Below are 17,829 nucleotides of genomic sequence, written 5' to 3' on the forward strand. Positions count from 1 at the left end.
GATTTGCATGTTTGTTCCCCTCAATACTCTTTTGTAAAAAAAAAAAAAAAAAAGAATTTTAAAATTTTTTAAAGAAAAAACAATTATATTCAAGAATAATACGATATACCTATGATAAAACAGACTTGACATGTATATGTTGTAACGGATCAGCCGTTGTTGTGTTATTTCGTGAAATAGCATTAGGATTTAAAAAAAAAAAAAAGGATTATGTAAGTTTTTAAAGTGTAAAGATGTGAATTAGTCATCATGTTTTGCAGGCTCCTGAATTCTGAATCCTGCCTAAAATCCACAAAGATGCTATATCTGCCAGTGTAAGTCTTAATATACTGCTTTACAACATATTTGATAGCTGAGTTCAAGTTGTCTGGTCATTTAAAAGAATATTTCACTCAAAAATGAAAATTTGTTGAACATTTTCTCACCCTCAGATCATCCAAGATGTAGCTTTTGATGTAGAGTTAGTATTTTCAATAGAAGATTTTGAGAAATTTACCATCACATCACTTGCTCACCAGTGGATCCTCTGCAGTGAATGGGTGCCGTCAGAATGAGACTTCAAATAGCTGATAAAAACATCACAAAAATCCACATGACTTCAGTTAATGTCTTGTGATGTGAAAGGCTGCGTGTTTGTAAGAAACAAATCCATTGTTAAGACGTTTTAATGCAGGCTTCCTCCAGTGGAAAATCCTCTTACATCCGAATCCACTGACATTTGTTTAGAGCTTTAGTTTGTAGACAGTGCTTGATCTGTGTATATTTCTCTCCTCTAACAGAACAACGTTATCACTGGAGAAAGCTTGTTATGGATAGAGGACTTGTATTTTAGCCAGAAGTAACTCTTTGAAGTTAAAAATGTCTTAATTATGAATTTGTTTATTACAAACACACAGCTTTTCGCTTCACAAGACATGAATTGATGGACTGGATTTGTTGTGGATTATTGCGATGTTTTTTATCAGCTGTTTGGACTCTCATTCTGACGGCACCCATTCACTGCAGAGGATCCATTGGTGAGCAAGTGATGCAATGGTACATTTCCTTAAATCTGTTCAGATGAGGAAACAAACTCATCTACATCTTGAATGGCCTTAAGTTGAGTTAGTTTTCAGCAAATTTTAATTTTTGGGTGAAATATTCTATTAAAGTTAATTGATCAGCAAAATGCAGTTATAGAGATTCTCCATATATTATGAAAGAATTAAACTGTCCCTTGTATGATTGCTCGCTCAGCTGAATTCGCTCACCTTCATAATGTCTTGCATCAACAGCTTGTAAGTCTCTTTAATGAACAGTTGCTCTGATATTTCCAGTATCTGATGTTTTTATAGACTCATTGAAAGAAGAACACTCTGTGTTGTTTTAGAAACACTGATTCTCTAGTGAAAGATACTAGTGTAATACTTATACTGAATCAAAGGGCTATTGCGTGCATATTTGTGTACAGTATATACATGGCCACACGATGAACAGAAGATGAGAAATAAGACCAAAAGAAAGACCGGCAAAAATAAATACAGAGTTGTTTATGAGGGCCCTGTGGGGAATGTCGGCTGAAAGGGTAAATTAGGGGCAACAGCTGCTGGTGTCACTGCAACTTGTTTGTACCTTCTCATGTTACTGTTTAAGGCAGCTCACAAGACAGGACACTTGCCTTCTTATGTACATTTAGGATCATTAAACCACTCATAAAAGTGACAACAGATCTGTTCTCAGATCAGTATAACAAGCCAGCTTGCACACTCAGCACAGCAGAGCATTGGAGAGAATTATTGCGAGATAAGCTATTTGATAGCATGCACACTATTCATCATTACTCTGGACCTATAAATCATATCATCTCTTTTCCAGTGCTTAGTCTGCAGTGTGTATTCCTGTTCACCCAGAAATGAAAATTCTGTCGTTTGCTCACCCTCATGTTGTTCCAAACCCATATAACATTCTTGCTTTCATGGAACACAAAAAGACAACATTTCTTCTTTTGTGTTCCTTAATAGATAAAGTCATATGGGTTTGGCTTCTCTTCTCTGTCCTGTCTAATCCCTCATCTGCAGCTCTGCTTCTGCTTAAAATGGATTAATTAGCTGTGGGAGTAACACCATTGCCCTTAAACAGTGTATTAATCTCACTGCCCACACAAACTGAGACAAGACGATTTTTTAATGCTAATCTTTGATGATTTAGATGATGGTTTCATTGATACAAGGTTCCTTTCTGTGCTGTTATCACACACAAATTTAAAGGGGTCATATGATGCAATTTCAAGTTTTCCTTTCTCTTTGGAGTGTTATAAGCTGATTGTGCATAGATAAGATCCCTGAAGTTGCAAAGACTAAAGTCTCAAAACCAAAGAGATATTCTTTATCAAAGTTAAGACTCTGCCACGCCCCCCTAAAACGGCTCGTTCTAACACGCCCCCACATATCTACCTCACTATGTGGAAATATTTGCATAATGCGGCCCAAATGTGCACGCAAAGAAAGAAGGCGTGGTTTCAGTAACCGCAGTTAGTGTTGAAGCAGCATGTCAGGGAGATGCTGTGTGTTTCTAGGCGAAAGCAAAAGCACTTTATTTGGCCTTCCGAAAGTAGATGCATTTAGGAATCTTTAAGATTACTTACAACAGAGCAGCAATGCATTTTATGGACGACCGTTTCGTGAACCTAGGAGAGGAGGTAATTCTGACTTTGCTATGACAATCTGGCGCTTCTGAATCAGCTACTGTTTTGTTATTAGTTTAAGTATTTGCTATTGACTGTTCAAATGCGGAGTTTTGCACATTGTGTGAGTGTGAGTGTGAGAGATAGATAGATAGATAGATCACAGTGGAGTCAGCTGTCTTAACCGTGGCTTGTGTACTGCATCATTACTGTGTTTGTCACGCGACTCTGTTCCCCTTTCGTGCTCTGTCTTTACATTTATTTTGAAAGATGAAGCTCGCGATTATGGTAAGGGGTGTTACATTTCCGACGAGTGCTTGCGGTGTTCGTCCAATCACAATGCACTGGGTCAGCTGGCCAATCAGAGCAGACTGCGCTTGTCGGAAGGAGGGACTTTGTAGAAAACGAAGCGTTTGAGAGAGGCGGGGCATATAGGACCTACAATAATGTACAGTATTTGAAAAATAATGTGTTTTTTGAACATTAAAGCATGTCAACATATTCTGTTACACCAAATATACAAAATAATGATCTTTAAAAAAGCATCATATGACCCCTTTAAAGTCTGAATTAATGTGGTAAAGGTTTACTTTACATGGGTCAGAGATGCAATAAAAGATGTACAAGGTTTGCATTTGCTCAGGAAAAACCGACCATCCATCAGGACTATTTGCAGAACTATGACCTCTAGAATCCTTGTTTTTATATTATGTTTAATATATTTTTATATATATTTTTCGAATCTGTCAAAATGCATGTAACGTTTACAACTTACTATTTATTCATCAAACCTGTTTTATAGCCTTGACAGATAAGAAACACTACCGTTCACAGGTTTGGGTCGGTACATAAAAAAAGAAAAGACAATTTTTTGAAAGAAATCTCTTTTGCTGACCAAGGTTGAGCAAACAGAGTAAAACAGTAATATTGTCAGATATTATTACAGTTTAACATTTAAATGGTTTAGTTAAAATGTAATTTATTCCTGTGATGGCAAAGCTGAGTTTTCAGCATTCATTACTCCTGTCTTCAGTGTCTCATGATCCTTCAGAAATCATTCTGATATGCTGATTTGGTGCTCAAGAAACATTTCTTATTATTATCAATGTTGAAAACACTTGTGCTGCTTAATATTTTTGTAAAAAAAACTGTGATACATTTTTTTCAGGATTCTTTGATAAATAGAATGTTTATTTAATGAATAGAAAAATATTTATTAGAAATACAACTCTTCAGTTTTATAAATAAATAAATAAATATAAATAAAGTCAGTTTTGATGAATTGAATGTGTCCTTGCTGTTATAGAAGTAAAATATAAAAATCAAAGTATGAATGTCTTAAAAACAGTCTTACTTATTCCTGACTTTTAAACGGTTGTGTATATGCTTATATGTTGTAGCTTGTTGCATAAACAGTTGTGGCAAAGTTTTTTTTTTTTTTAACAATGTTCACATTAACAGGATTATGAAGCTGCAAAATTGTGTAGTGTTCTTAATATTTGTGAGTAAAATTTCAAGGTAATTTGATCAAAGTTAATCTTCACATCAAAATTAATCTTCACTTCAGTTTTCAAGCGTTTGTGAGTTTTAAAGCTGTGAGAGGATTTAGATTCCGCAAGTGTGAATTTTTCAAAGAAGCCCCATCCTTTAAGATCGACTAGGAGAGTAGTAGTGAAAGAGCAGATTTGACTCATTACACTGATAAGAAAAGTGTTTATTTATGCAGACAATGGCACAGTCATTGTCTGATACTATCTATTATTCTCTCAGCTGAGTTGAAACCTTGAAAGCAAGCTTTGTAATATCAGTTCATTTTGAGACATTCTAGGTTTTTTTTTTATTATTATTTTATATATATATTTTTTTTAATAATTGTGAGTGACTGCTACTGTAGACATGGTTCTGCAAGACTCACTAACCTGGCACCGACACTGTCAGAACCCACACCACTCCCCTTACGAAGCTGAAGGCCCTCTAGTTTTGTTGTAATATTAAGTTTCAAATGTGCAACTGGGATAGCCAGGGCTCAAGGCTCAGTGGAAATTTCCACTTCAGATTCAGGCAGCACACTCTAAAAAAATGCTGGGTTGTTTCAACCCAACTTTGGGTCATATATGGACTAACCCAGCTGTTGGGTTAATTTTTTTTATTACATTTTTAACCCAAAAGTTGGGTTAGTCCATATTTGACCCAAAATTGGGTTTAAAGTGCAAAATTTTTAGAGTGCAGCCTTTGTTCTGATACAGGGGCTCGATGCAAGTTGCTGAAAATTGGCTTGGGACTTTGTTGCGAAAGAGTGCAAACAGCTTTTTCCCGTAATAAAGAAAAATAGACAAAAAACGATAATGATAAAAAATAAAACTAAAAATCAATTTCTGGTAAAGCATGTTGCTGTTTTAAAGAGCTCCAGTGAATAGAAGGACATTGAGCAATTCAAACTTTTCCCAGCCTTTAATGGTCAGTAGACTATAAATTTTTTTTTAGGAACGCAGAATCATTGTGCATTGTGTAAAAATGTTTTGCATTCCAATGCCCCTGTTTACTGACAGGCATCAGGAATACTAATTATCCAAACTAATTTCCCTAATATAGCCCTATTGATTTTGTTTGGAGTCCAACCGACTGTAAAAAGGGAACTATCAACTAACAATGTTAGGTGGGGAGTAATGTTTGCTGCTCAGTATGGGCATGTTGACAGTAAAAACATGGTTTTTATAGTTCTAAGCCTTGAGATATTGTGCTCCTCCTTTGATGGTGGGGGGTAACAACTACCCTCCCTATGATGGAATATTACTAGAAGTACCTAGCAAGGAGTCTTTTTTCTGCTTGATAGTGTGCATGCAAAATAAGAGTTTTAACTTACAGGCAAAGGTGGGTTATGGAAGCAAGTGTCCATGAATGTGTCACGTCAATTTTATTTTCACGTCGACGGTTACACAAGTGTTGTAGAGAGGTCAAAGAGTGGTGTCAGTAAGAGTAGTAGAGTTATTTTTGTCTTGTTTTGTTGAATGGACTTAACTGTCTTGGAATGAAAAGCTGAGTAAACACTTTACATAGGGAAAAATTATAGTCTGTCTGTTCCAAAACCTAGTAATCTAATGTCTGCCTATCCAGACAACATTTTAGATCATTATAGATACACTCTTGACGCAAAGGGTGGATGACAACAGTATATTAACTTCTCAGTGACGCAACTTTTAGTAAAGTCTGAGTATCACATGCATCCTTTGCGGAGAAGGCAATCCCAAAATGCTCTGCGAAAAGAAAAATGAATATAAGTTGTAAAATAGGACATGAGAAATGTTGATTATTAATATACTGTATTCAGTACTGAAGAAGCGACTTCTCGCTTTTCTCTCCAAAACTGTCTGCAGTGGTTTGATAATATTCAGGTGTTTGAGCTTGCCAGGGCAGATGCTGAAGTTCGTCTTGGCTCTCCAACGGTCCAGGTTTCATGATCTTGACACCATCTTTTGTGAATTTTAGCATGTTTGTTTTTGTGATTTAAAGTTTTAGCAATTGCAGCTCTTTCAAGGATGTTGGCTTTGTGATGTTCACTGTGGTCAGTTTTTGTGCATTTGTTTTTTAGGAAGTCCAACAAGTCACACATTTCACTGAGTGCTTGTAACTTAACCACTGCTGAACAAAAGATATACTACACTGATATACAAACTAGAGAATATAGACAATGAAAAGATAAATAAAAGATCGTATCAGTAATGTATTCAGATTATTTTGTCCAACCCCTGACCCTGTATATATTAAAAGTTGGATTATTGAATATTTGAATAATTGAATATTTTACTCAACATTTGACCCAGTATTTTTTCATGCTAGAGTATTTGCCAAGCAACATACTGATGTCAAACTCTATTGCCATCTATTGTGAGTTGAGTGTTTCCTGTGTACTACATGTGAAGAGCGCTATTTGTATGACTCAGATGTCCTGCATTGTGTTTCAAATCAGTCACTTATGTTGTTCCATGATGGTTAGGATGCTGTCTTAAAAGGTCCACTTTAATATTTATACTTTAATACAATAATGTCATATCCAAAATTTGCATATGTTTGGGGCCACTCAGAGGATGTGTGAAATATCTATGCATTAACGTTTGCCACTGGGTCTTTAGCTGCCAGGCAACATAAGAGAAGTCATTATAAAGGTGTGTGCTGATGGTCTACTTTACTGAGTTTCACAACATCTCTATGCAAACACTTTAGCAATCAGGGTTGAGCACAGAGTGTGTAATTATAACTCTCTTTACTGCAATAAATGCTTCCTTTTGCGTCTGTGCTGAGTGTCAAAGTGAGACATGACTCATAAGCAAATCTGAAAGTGAAGTTGAATGTTAGAAAGTTGCATATCCTTAGCGTATATGGAGAATTGTCTTTGGTGGCCTATAGACAGAGAAAGAGAAAGTATCTTATTTTCTTTTCCAGAGATACCGGGGTGCTTTTCTTTTAACCTCAGATGGACTTTTTTTTTGCTCTTACTGGTAACAAAAATTGATATTTCCAGCTTTTATTGTCAGGATGACTTTGTGCATATTGAAGACATTTCCAGAAGACAGTAATATGAGGGTGGTCAAACATTAACTATATCAGCTATGGATTTGGCAATTAATAACAGCTTTTTTCTTGCAAAGTATGAACGTGGTTTGTGTGACCTGCTGGTTGCAAATCTAGACTGCCGTGCTAACCAAAATAAGTTGTAGGTTTGAAACCTGAAAATGCCTCTGAAATATGGGTATTGTAGCTTAGTTTGGATAAATAATCTGCTAAATGACAATAACTTTCAATTTTACATTTCATTGCATTCCAAAATGTGCCAGAAACACAATTCATAACACAACACAAGTGTGCAATGCATTCTCATATTTAGTGGGTGCTATAATGGACAATATTGTATAAATTGTAGTCTTCTACTACAGTCAGTTTAATTTTTTTAGGTTAACTACCGTCATAGTGGAGCAATAGTTGGAAAGGAATCTTGCAGAGCAATTTAGTTAAAGGTGCACTAAGCGAATTTTGCCAAACGATGTTGATATTTGAAAGCACCAAAACAAACACGCCCTTACCCCAACAGGACCTCGCCCCTATTTTGATAACTCCGCCCCACACGTACGTACACAACCCTGGCAGCAATGATGGCGGAATCTGCTATGCCTGCAGGCCAAGGGTATGATGTCATCAATAAGTGAAAGCGATGAGTGTTACTATGGTAATCCAGGTCGAATATATTTGGTAGTGTGTGTTGAATGGTTTAGCTCCGTTTCACATGGAAGACGACGTCACCTATCAAGAAGAAACAAAGCAACCTCGGCGTTCAAATAATTCAAATATTCCTTAGTGCACCTTTAAAGTTTGTTACCTACATGAGAATAGCTGTTAGGTTAACTGGCTACTTGAATAATAGCATTCTGTTTAAAGGCACAGACATTTAAAGTTACCTAATTGTCCCTGTAATGTCTCAGTAATGTAGTATTCAGGCCTGAAAATGAAAGTTTCTTGGGTTGACTATACTTTTCTAAACTTTGAGCTCAAATATAAAAGTATCTAAATTCTAAACCCTGTGCCACATTTCAAGTTGAAGGCCTCCTCAGATCATCTTTTTTTTTTTTTAAAGAGTAATAAGGAAACTCAGGGCATGGTAGGTCTAGAATTGCGATTAGAGCTTAGCTAATGCACGCACGTAAATTGGAATGTGACATTGTGCCCTATGATCTAATGTAATAATGTGGATATAGAGAGAGAGAGATAGTGAGAGAAAGGGAGGCAGGGCATAGAAAGCCCTATTCTGTTACTGTCACTTACAAATGGGTTTCAAGTGTTCCTTCAAGGGTTATACATTTACAGCATTTACGTATTTGAACAGTGTTAATATTTACATTTTTAACATTTCAAGTTGTATCAGTTAATGAACTATGAATGATCATGAATTATTTACAGACAAGTATATTTATAAATTAAGGCAAACTTTGATAAAAGCTGTAAAAAATATGTTGTTTATTATTATTTCACATAATGCAAATGCTAAGTTCATGATACTAATATTAGCAAATTTTGTTATTCAAGGTTCAAGATTATTGTTAATTGTTATTGCTTTCACTCCAGTGCAATTTCGTTTTCAAGCACCGATCATTTACTAGTGTTGTGAGTAAGTCATCTTGTAGGAATAGATTTATTTTCTGTAACAAAGATCCTTTAAGTGCTTTACTATATTTCAAGTGTACCAAATGGGCTATTGAGACTTTTTTATATACTTCTCACTCCTTTATTTACACTCAAATTGAAATTGAAATTGAAATTAAGTAGATGTGAATAGGGCACTATAGAGTAGGTTTTGTTGCTTTGTTTTAAAAAACAAAACAAAAAGTACTACTGCTTTGCACATGGCTCACTGTATGTGAATCATTTTGTTTAGTCAGAACTTTCTTTTAAGCCCAAGAGTGCGTTTTATAACCCATCTGAGTATATTAAGAATTTTAAAATGCAGCACATTTTGAACAAGCAAGGGCCACAGTGTTACTCTGCAGTTCCTCATAGCTCTGAGAGTGACTCTGCTCTACTGAAAAGCTTTTCCTCCTCAGTGGAGGTGAAAATACCATTTGGCAGTGTCGTTACGGCAAGCCGAGCATTGCAGAATGACCTTGTCTGGTCAGTTTGGTGACATAATGGGAAGTAGAGGCGAGAAGAGACTGGATATTGCACCCTGTGGTACGGAAGATCAGAAAAAGAAGCTGTTTAGTTTCACTTCCCTTCATGTTGGGTGGCAGCAATGGCCTGACAGACACTTAAAAATACCTTTTGTGGTTCGGCTTGTCTTCCACAGCAGGACAGTGGCTCCGGGATACATTTGGTGTCTGCGACTCCCTTGCTTAGCAGAAGCTGGTACGTGAAACTGTCACTGCGGTTCACAGGGGGTTTTCATTTGTGGTGTCCCTGCTGCGACCTCTGCAAGCTTTCCGTCTTCTCTCTTTTGAGAAGTTGACATGTAATTCTAAAACTTTTAGACCATCTGATCTGCTCACTATTGGAGAGTCCCTTTACAGGCAAGGTTGAAAGTTACATAACTATCTTACTGTAGTCCATCGAGAATGAGACACGAAGGAAAGATGCCTATTGCTCATTTAAGAAACATCTTCTCAGAATCACAGGATCAGATTTGGGGAAAATCCCTAACACTCCCAAGGTGGATTTTTGTTATTATGTCTTGAGTAAACAAAGGATTTTTTCCTAACAGTGCCATAAAATCATAAATTGTAATCACTTACACTATAAATCAGTGCTGCAGTTCTTGACATTTACGATCTGTTAAATGGTTATAAAGTCAAATTTGATAGCTGCTTTTAAAGATCCAGCTTAAGTACATTTATGTGAGAGAGCCAGTTTTGTTTGAATGTTTTTTTTTCTTCTATGCTGGACGAGACTCGTAAGCAAAATTGGATGAGGAATTTTGCACTGAGCTGACTATGTAGGCAAAAATGAGTTTGCAGAGCAATAGCACTTCACTCAGTAAATTGTTTCATTACCTACAAGATAAAACTTGCAATGCAAAGATAGAACTGTGTATTTGAAATAGCAGCAGTTATATGCACTTACTGGATAAAATTAGTTGTTTATTAATGATACGAAAAATTTAATTACAGCCCAATATTTTTACTCATTTATTTAGTTTTACAGGGTTTATTTTAGTGTCTCAGTGATGAGATCTTTCTAATGATATGACAAGACTGTCTGATCTGTGTGATGCATTTGCTAATTCCTCATTTCATAAAGTAAAGTAAGCCGCAACAAGCTGTTGATTAATTGTTATTGATATCGGCCCAGAATTTTCACATCAGTGCATACTTTATGATTGTGGTGGATATTTTAACCTATCAAAACCCCTTTTACTCAGTTTTCCCTCATTATGGTTGATAAACACAAATCTCAGTTGGAATGCTGTGACTGTTAACTGGGGTGAAAGTGATGTTGTGACAAATGCATCCAGCTCTCATACTTTGTTTTCTTGTCTCTGAGCAACTCACTGTAACCTGACACAGACCCTGCATTAAATTGGAGGCAAACCAATTACAAGTAAAGAAGTTTTTGCTCCATTATTATCAGCAATGAATACCTATCTTTTTTAACTCTGTTTTTTGTTTGTTCAGATCAATGTGTCTCTTTGTTCAACTTTGATAACAGTGAGAAATGTTTCTTGAGCACAAAATCAGCATATCAGAATGATTTCTCAAGGATCATGTGACACTGAAGTCTGCAGTAATGGCTGTTTCAGGTATGCAAACACAGGAATATTTTGTATTTTAAAATATATTAAAAAGTGACAAATTTTGCAAGCAGGTAATCATTCAACAGACATGACATTAAAATGAATAGTACCACTGACACTGGGGTCCTGAGGGGAAAAGGAGGATAAGTACTTGCCTGCAGCCAGTGGAGCCTCTCCCAGCTACCTATTCAACATGCCCAACCCATCATTCTTTTAACATGTCGGTCCTTCCGGATTCTTTTCTATGTCCTAAACTTGAGGAGTTTTCCCAAGGACATGCATCTTTGTGTTTGAGGACATTAAAATGTCAGTATGTATATATGTTTTGGCTTTGTGACAAGAACCAGGCCGCAATTGCTCAGACAATTAATGGCTGTACAATCGTATTTTGCCACAGAGGCAAAATTGCATCATGAACCCGACAGATTCAGACCTCAAACTAGGTAAAAAAAATGTATACTGTTTACTAGTACATACTGTATCGGTGAGAGTAAGCGATGCTGTTATTGATATAACTGTGTGTGTGTAAAGGCAGCTGGTTATTGATTTTCTGTTTGGATATTTACCCTCATCTGTCAGAAAGCTTTGCATGGGTAAAGCTGTACAGACACAGGCAGAGGAAAGTGGGAGCATTTCCGAATGTGTCAAAGACCCTCACATTCAGACAGGTCCAGGATGTCAAATATTTATACAGAGAGTATAGCAGCTCCAAGACTGAGAGAACAAAGTATAATGGCTAACACCCAGCTGCATGTGCTGTTACATCACACGGTTTTTCTATACCTTCCCCTTTGTTTACACACACACACACACTGTCCCACATGTCTCTTGTCTACTAAAGGCATGTCCAGACATGCCCGCACTGGGGGGAGTAGCATCATAAAGAATGTCCCACTCTCACTCTCACACACATAAACAAACAAAGACCTACACACACACCATGTTTTTAAGAATAAAATGTTAAATATATACATCAGGTGGATATATTAGCAAATTCAATCAATATGAATAAAACTGTTAAATTTAATGTGTGCAAGTGCTACTGAAGTGGAGATTTTTGGCTTAGTGCAAGATAAACAACACATTTTGAGAAAGCAGCCTTTAAAGATATGTACTGTAATTGAAATACAGACAGAAATAGTTAAATTGTAATAAAACAAACACTTAAATTTGTGTTTGGATGTTTTCTTTCCACTAGTCTGAAAGAAAACAACCTATAAAAGCAAAATTGCCCCAAAATCCACCAGTACCTGAATTAACAATGGTTTTGCATATACAGTCGCGTCTTGCCTTAAAGACAGCATTTAAATTTTTTATTAAACAGTTTTCCTTAATGCAGGTGACTTTGTTTTATTATCCTTTTTGAAACGTTTGGCCCTTACATTTTGGCTCTTGTTTTACATTTTATTTGATATTTTGCTTTCTAACACATTGAAATTGAAACTCTGAAGTGTCCAAATACTTTTTGGGGTGACTGTACTCATGCCATTACTGAATTTACGTTTTGGCAAGAACATGTATTCTGTTAGCAATTTTAGGGTTTAATTTTTAGTATTTCTTCCAGTCAGAAGTGAATATATGATAGATTAAATATCTAAAAAACATGCTCATAAGGGACCAAGTCAAAGCTGTGCTGACTCTCAGTAGATTAGTTAACACTAATTTCCCACAGACAGACAGTGTGGGTATTACTTAATGGCTCCTGCAGGACCAATGTTCTCAAACTCTCTCCCCTACAATATTACATGCACTGCCCAATGCACAATTTAATGCATTAATGAGTTTATTCATTGGTCTGTTGGGTACATAAGCAGTTGTTGTGGAAACCGTCCAGAAATCAAGCCAAGCCACATATCAAATCACATTCATACTGACAAGAACATTCGCTTATACGTGCATCGGCAGACAGGGTGATTATTTTCCTTTGAGACTGAGCTGACACAGCATAAATGGATTACTGCACTAATGGGCATGTGGTCTGCTAGCATTTGCACTTGCATTTAGTGTTGTGATCAATAAATCACTCGCTGATGTTTCTCTGTCTCTTTTCCCTCTCATTCTAGGTTATCCATGACCTCAGATTTACAGCATTACAGTTTCAGGATGCCAAATATAGGGTTCCAGAACCTTCCTCTCAATATCTACATTGTGGTCTTTGGGACGGCCATTTTCGTCTTCATCCTCAGCCTACTCTTCTGCTGCTACCTGATTCGGTAAGACCACCAGGCTCTTCTATGTGTGCGGCAGCAGAATGTGTTTGGACAAGCCTCAAAATGCCATACATTTGCTTATTTATCCTCTTCAGCCAGTTACAGGGTTTGAAAGTCTGATTTAATCCCTAAATATACAGGCTACAAAACGGAATTGTTGTAATTAAACGGGTAACACACATTTAAGAGTAATTTGCATCATGATTTGTTTGAAAATTAATGAAAAAGGAAATCCACCTTGTATGAACAAGTGGGTGTAGTTGGAACGTGTGGTGTAGAGTGTTGCCATCAGGACCAATGTACGTCATTAAAGGCACAATTACACCACAAATATAAAAGTAACAGTTCTCTTTCATCTTCACACCGTGTTCATACCATGCGAGGCAGCTTTTATCATGCTTACTTTGAAGACTGAACCAAGTCTGAATTTCAGAGCCATGCTTTAATTATTAGTGGCTGTCCAATAAAGAAGTAGAGATAAATCTGCAAACTTCATTCATTTATACTTTTGCCAAGTACTGAGAAGCTAATCCTACACATTAACACAGTTTGTTGTTGTTTTGTTCTAATAGAGCTGTTCCGTTTCAGAATGGGTTCCCTCTGAAATGATGGAATTAGTTTTAGGTTTATGAGTAAAATAAGGTCTGATATTAGCATTTCATTATATAGACTTCTCTGTAAATTACACTGTCATACCGTAATGTGATTTTTATTTATTCATTTATATTTTTAAAATACACATTCAGTCCAATTCCCATGGGAGCCCATGGCAAATTAGCCTTTCCAGGTTGGTCTACAAACCATGTCTTGATGGCATGCCTGAACAGCTCTACTGCAAAACAGCATTTTCTTGGGGATGGTGTCTTCAGCTTGTAAATGAAATCCTAAGCTTCTGAAATTCCTAAATAAGCGATGATCAGGACAGAAAGGCAATTGTTTGGCATTTTGAAGGAAGATCATGATTACTTGTTGCTGAAATGGTTTTGTTACTTTCAATTTTTTTTGTTCGATGCACTAACAAAGATTTTCATGAAGAGTGAGAAGGTCAAACAGCACAGTTTGGAGAAGCTAAGAAAACTACTGACTTGATAATCTGAATTTAAAATAAAAAACACCGTTACGAGCTTTCCCCTGCTTGGATTTGGCTGGTAGTTTCCATGTAGATGGATATAAAGCTTCTTATTTTCACAATAACTGAACCCAAAGCAGCTTAGTTGCCCGATCACAAATCAATGCATTTTCAACCTCGAGGAAACTACATTGTGTCACAAACTTCCCTTATTGATTGAGTGAACTCTACAGCAGCTGCTTCACAACTTGAAGGACATTGATTTTTTTTTACTTTTCAAGAGAGAATGAACCTGGCAATGAGCAAACACAGAAATGGGAATATTTGGTCCTTCATGAAGCTTAAGAAACTCTTTTTCCTTCAGCTATTGAGCTGCTGTCATGTAGTCAGATTTGTCCTGAGCACAGCCATGTGGTCATTCCTTGCAGCAGAGATACTGAAGCTTTAATGTGCAATTCTGTAGCATCTCTTATATAAGACAGTGAGAGCCAGCGGCTCTCATCCAAATTCACCCTAACCAGTGGGGAAGATGGTAAGTTCTTTCCCATTTATTATAAACTAGTTCTGTTTTATTTGACTTTGCCTCCCCCATTATTGTATTTTCAAATGTTTACCTGTATTGGTAGCCTTTTATAGTCTTATATTAGTCATACCAGTAAAAAAAAACACTAGATTCTTGAATGAAAAACTGTCAGATTACCAAGTCATTTATAAACAAGTTTGTATTTAGCCCAGATTCCAAGCTTCTAAAGATGCAGTCTCCCTTGCATGTAATTAGTTCACAAATATTCATAACTTCCTCACTGAATTACCAGCAAACATTTGTTATGCCCCCATGCACAAACAGTATGTGGCCCCTAAAAACATTTCAGGGGCACTTAAAAATGCATTAACGTCATTTAAATAATAATTAATTACTAAAATGTCAAAATAACTGGTATTTATTTTATAAATAAAATACTGCACAAGTACACTTTTCACCTACAACATTTCACAAAATATGTTAGTGCGGCCACTGTACATCTGAAAACCAGCTCTGAAATATTTATACTGTACATTACACCAGCAGGGGATAATGGAAATGACAACAATCACAAATTCAGCAAGTACCAAAATAGTAGGCCACCATTCTGCCTAGCTGCATTTTCCACTACATTTTTATCTTGCTATTTTTCACCTCCACGTATACCTTCAGCATTGTTGAAACGATAGGGGAGAACACAGAGTGCTTAATACACAGCTTTTTTACATGATTTAACAGTTGCTTTTGACAGGATGGAGACGTCCCTAATGAGAAGACCAGCATATGTTGTGTTTGGTTACTGGTTGTCTGTATGCTATTGTACCCACCAGGGTTCTTACTGAAAATGAATTTTCTGTCATTTATTCACCCTCAAGGCATTTCAAACCTGCATGACTTTCTTCCTGTAGAATACAAAAAGTGTATTTTTAAAGAATATCTTGGCTACTCTTTTTAATACAATGAAAGTGATTGAGGACTGGTGCTGTCAAGCCGAAAATGGCAAATAATCAGACTGATCCAGTCACGTTGATCTGGCCAGTGTGCTAAACGGCTCACTAAACATACATTTCAGCCTTTTCTATACCAAATCTACTGTATGGCTTCAGAAGACTTGGAATATAGTTGTTTGGACCACATCTAAGGTAATTTTATAGTTCTTTTGTGTCCTTTATGAAGCTTGAAAGCTCCAGTCCCATTTCATTGTGAATGCACTGAACAAGGCGACCAGTACATTATTAAAAATATTTCCCTGTTTTCCACAGAAGAAAGAAAGTAATGTGGTTTTTAAAACATGAGGGTGAGTAAATGATAACAGAATTTTCCTTTTAGGTGAAACTAACCCTCCTATTATCTTAACTAGTTATGGCTATACTGGTCCACCAGCTAGACAAGCATGAAGTTGGTCTTTTCAGCAGGGATTCCTATGTAAAAGACGCTTTCCTTTTAAATTCCTTATGAAATGATAGAGATCTAGAGCTGGTCTCTTGACCTGTTTAGTTAAACTGCTATTTTATCAGGAAAATCATAGACTGAATAAAGGACCATCCGATTGTAGTCGTGCGACATTCACAACGTGAGAGTCGTGAGCTCAAGTGGACCTGTGAAGGATGTCGTGATTGAGAGCAAACACACGCAGCCGCACGTAGCAGCCATGTACCAGCTCTGACACACAAATGCGAAATGCCCCTGTGACTGGCGAACACACACATGGAGAAGAAAACAGCCGGGTGGGGGAGTGTTTGTCTGGCGCAGTCATCCTCATGGGAAGAAAATCGAAATTCACACACACGTCTGAGATTGAGCACTTACTGTGACATGTTAATAGCTGTACCAGTTATTTTACAATGCAGGGAAATGGTTATAAGGTGGTTTTCTACGTGATGAACTGGAACACTACCCTAATGGTGCGTGAGCAATCATGACTGCCTGTAGTTTGTCAAACGACAGTGTATCTTGACCTAGCCGACCTCAGGAAGGAACTACACGGTACGATTTTGGCCAAGATTATGAAACATGAATATCTTGTTATTTTGCGTTCCCATCACGTTATGATCGTATTTTTGCTTTGAAGAACGAATGGTCCTTGACTACTTTCACCCAGCCCCCACAGACTGGGTGCTATTCACACAAAACACATTTTTGCATTCCACTTCACTGCATTTCCATTGTTTTCCTTTGTAAATATGCAGTAGGTGGACATGTGTGTCCATTGCATCTTTTGCAGTGTCTTATGCATGACATGGCATTCTAAAAATGCGTCGTTTACTTAAGGTAAAAAAGTTCAGCTTTTTTCATACCAGTGTGCCGCGTTGTGCATTTTTAAACGCAAAAACACATTCTTTTGAGTGGCCCTTTAGACGTCAACATTAGTGCCAGGGCTTTTTTTGGTTTTGATTAGTTTTTGCATGCCAATGAGTATAAACATAAAAAATGTCCTAAAATACCCATAAATCCCTCATCCTCACCCCTAAATCCTCCCAAAGGGAGAATCTGCACCTTTACCTGCTGGTCTCTTACAGAATGTCAGTTTCTCTCCTAGACTGTGCTGCCTGTTTTACAGGTCCCTCTCACTCTGCTGCGAGAGGTAATTTTACAATACATGTCTCCATTTTTCTCATATCTATCCAACTCTTTCTTCACTTGCTAAGTCTTTTCTGAATGTATACTGTATTATCTTTGATCAGATTTCAAGATACTGCGGTATCGTATGTTGTGTTCATTTCCTTTGTACAGGAAGTAATATTGGTTGAAATTATGTCATATCTTTCAGAGCATCTAAATGAAAAGGGTTTCAGCAAAACAAACATTAAAAAAGGCCATGATGAATGTCTTGTAAAGCTGTTGGACTAGGACTAATGTTCTAACAGCTCTAGTACAGACATTAACAGTTCAGTGTTAACAAATTAGAGGCTAAACATAGTGTGTGAGGCATTTGCTGATTTTCTTTAAATAGCATTTTTCTTACACCAGAGACTCTTGCATCATGCCTGATGCATTCCAGTTATTTTCCATCAGGGTTCCTCTCTCACTCTCTCTCTCTCTCTCTCTCTCTCTCTCTCTCTCTCTCTCTGTGACACTCTCTCTCTATATCAA

At 36.8% G+C, this 17,829-nt stretch overlaps 1 protein-coding gene across 2 annotated transcripts in view; it reads left to right on the plus strand.

The window, feature by feature from the left end:
* The first annotated feature begins 209 nt into the window (after positions 1-209).
* The window catches only part of LOC107711527 (RING finger protein 24-like), a 22,174-nt gene continuing 4,554 nt past the window's right edge, over positions 210-17,829 (plus strand). The window contains exons 1-2 of one of the 2 annotated variants that reach the window (XM_016516515.1): positions 210-314; positions 12,998-13,147. In XM_016516515.1, the coding sequence (XP_016372001.1) occupies positions 250-314; positions 12,998-13,147 (215 nt within the window). In that variant the 5' untranslated portion in view covers positions 210-249. Of the gene's footprint in view, positions 315-10,881; positions 10,941-12,997; positions 13,148-17,829 lie in introns of those variants that run through there. The other variant, XM_016516516.1, reaches the window with a different exon arrangement.

The sequence above is a fragment of the Sinocyclocheilus rhinocerous genome, unplaced genomic scaffold (genome assembly GCF_001515625.1).
Source record: "Sinocyclocheilus rhinocerous isolate Xijiao unplaced genomic scaffold, SAMN03320098_v1.1 scaffold2252, whole genome shotgun sequence".
In the NCBI taxonomy this organism is placed as follows: Eukaryota; Metazoa; Chordata; class Actinopteri; order Cypriniformes; family Cyprinidae; genus Sinocyclocheilus; species Sinocyclocheilus rhinocerous.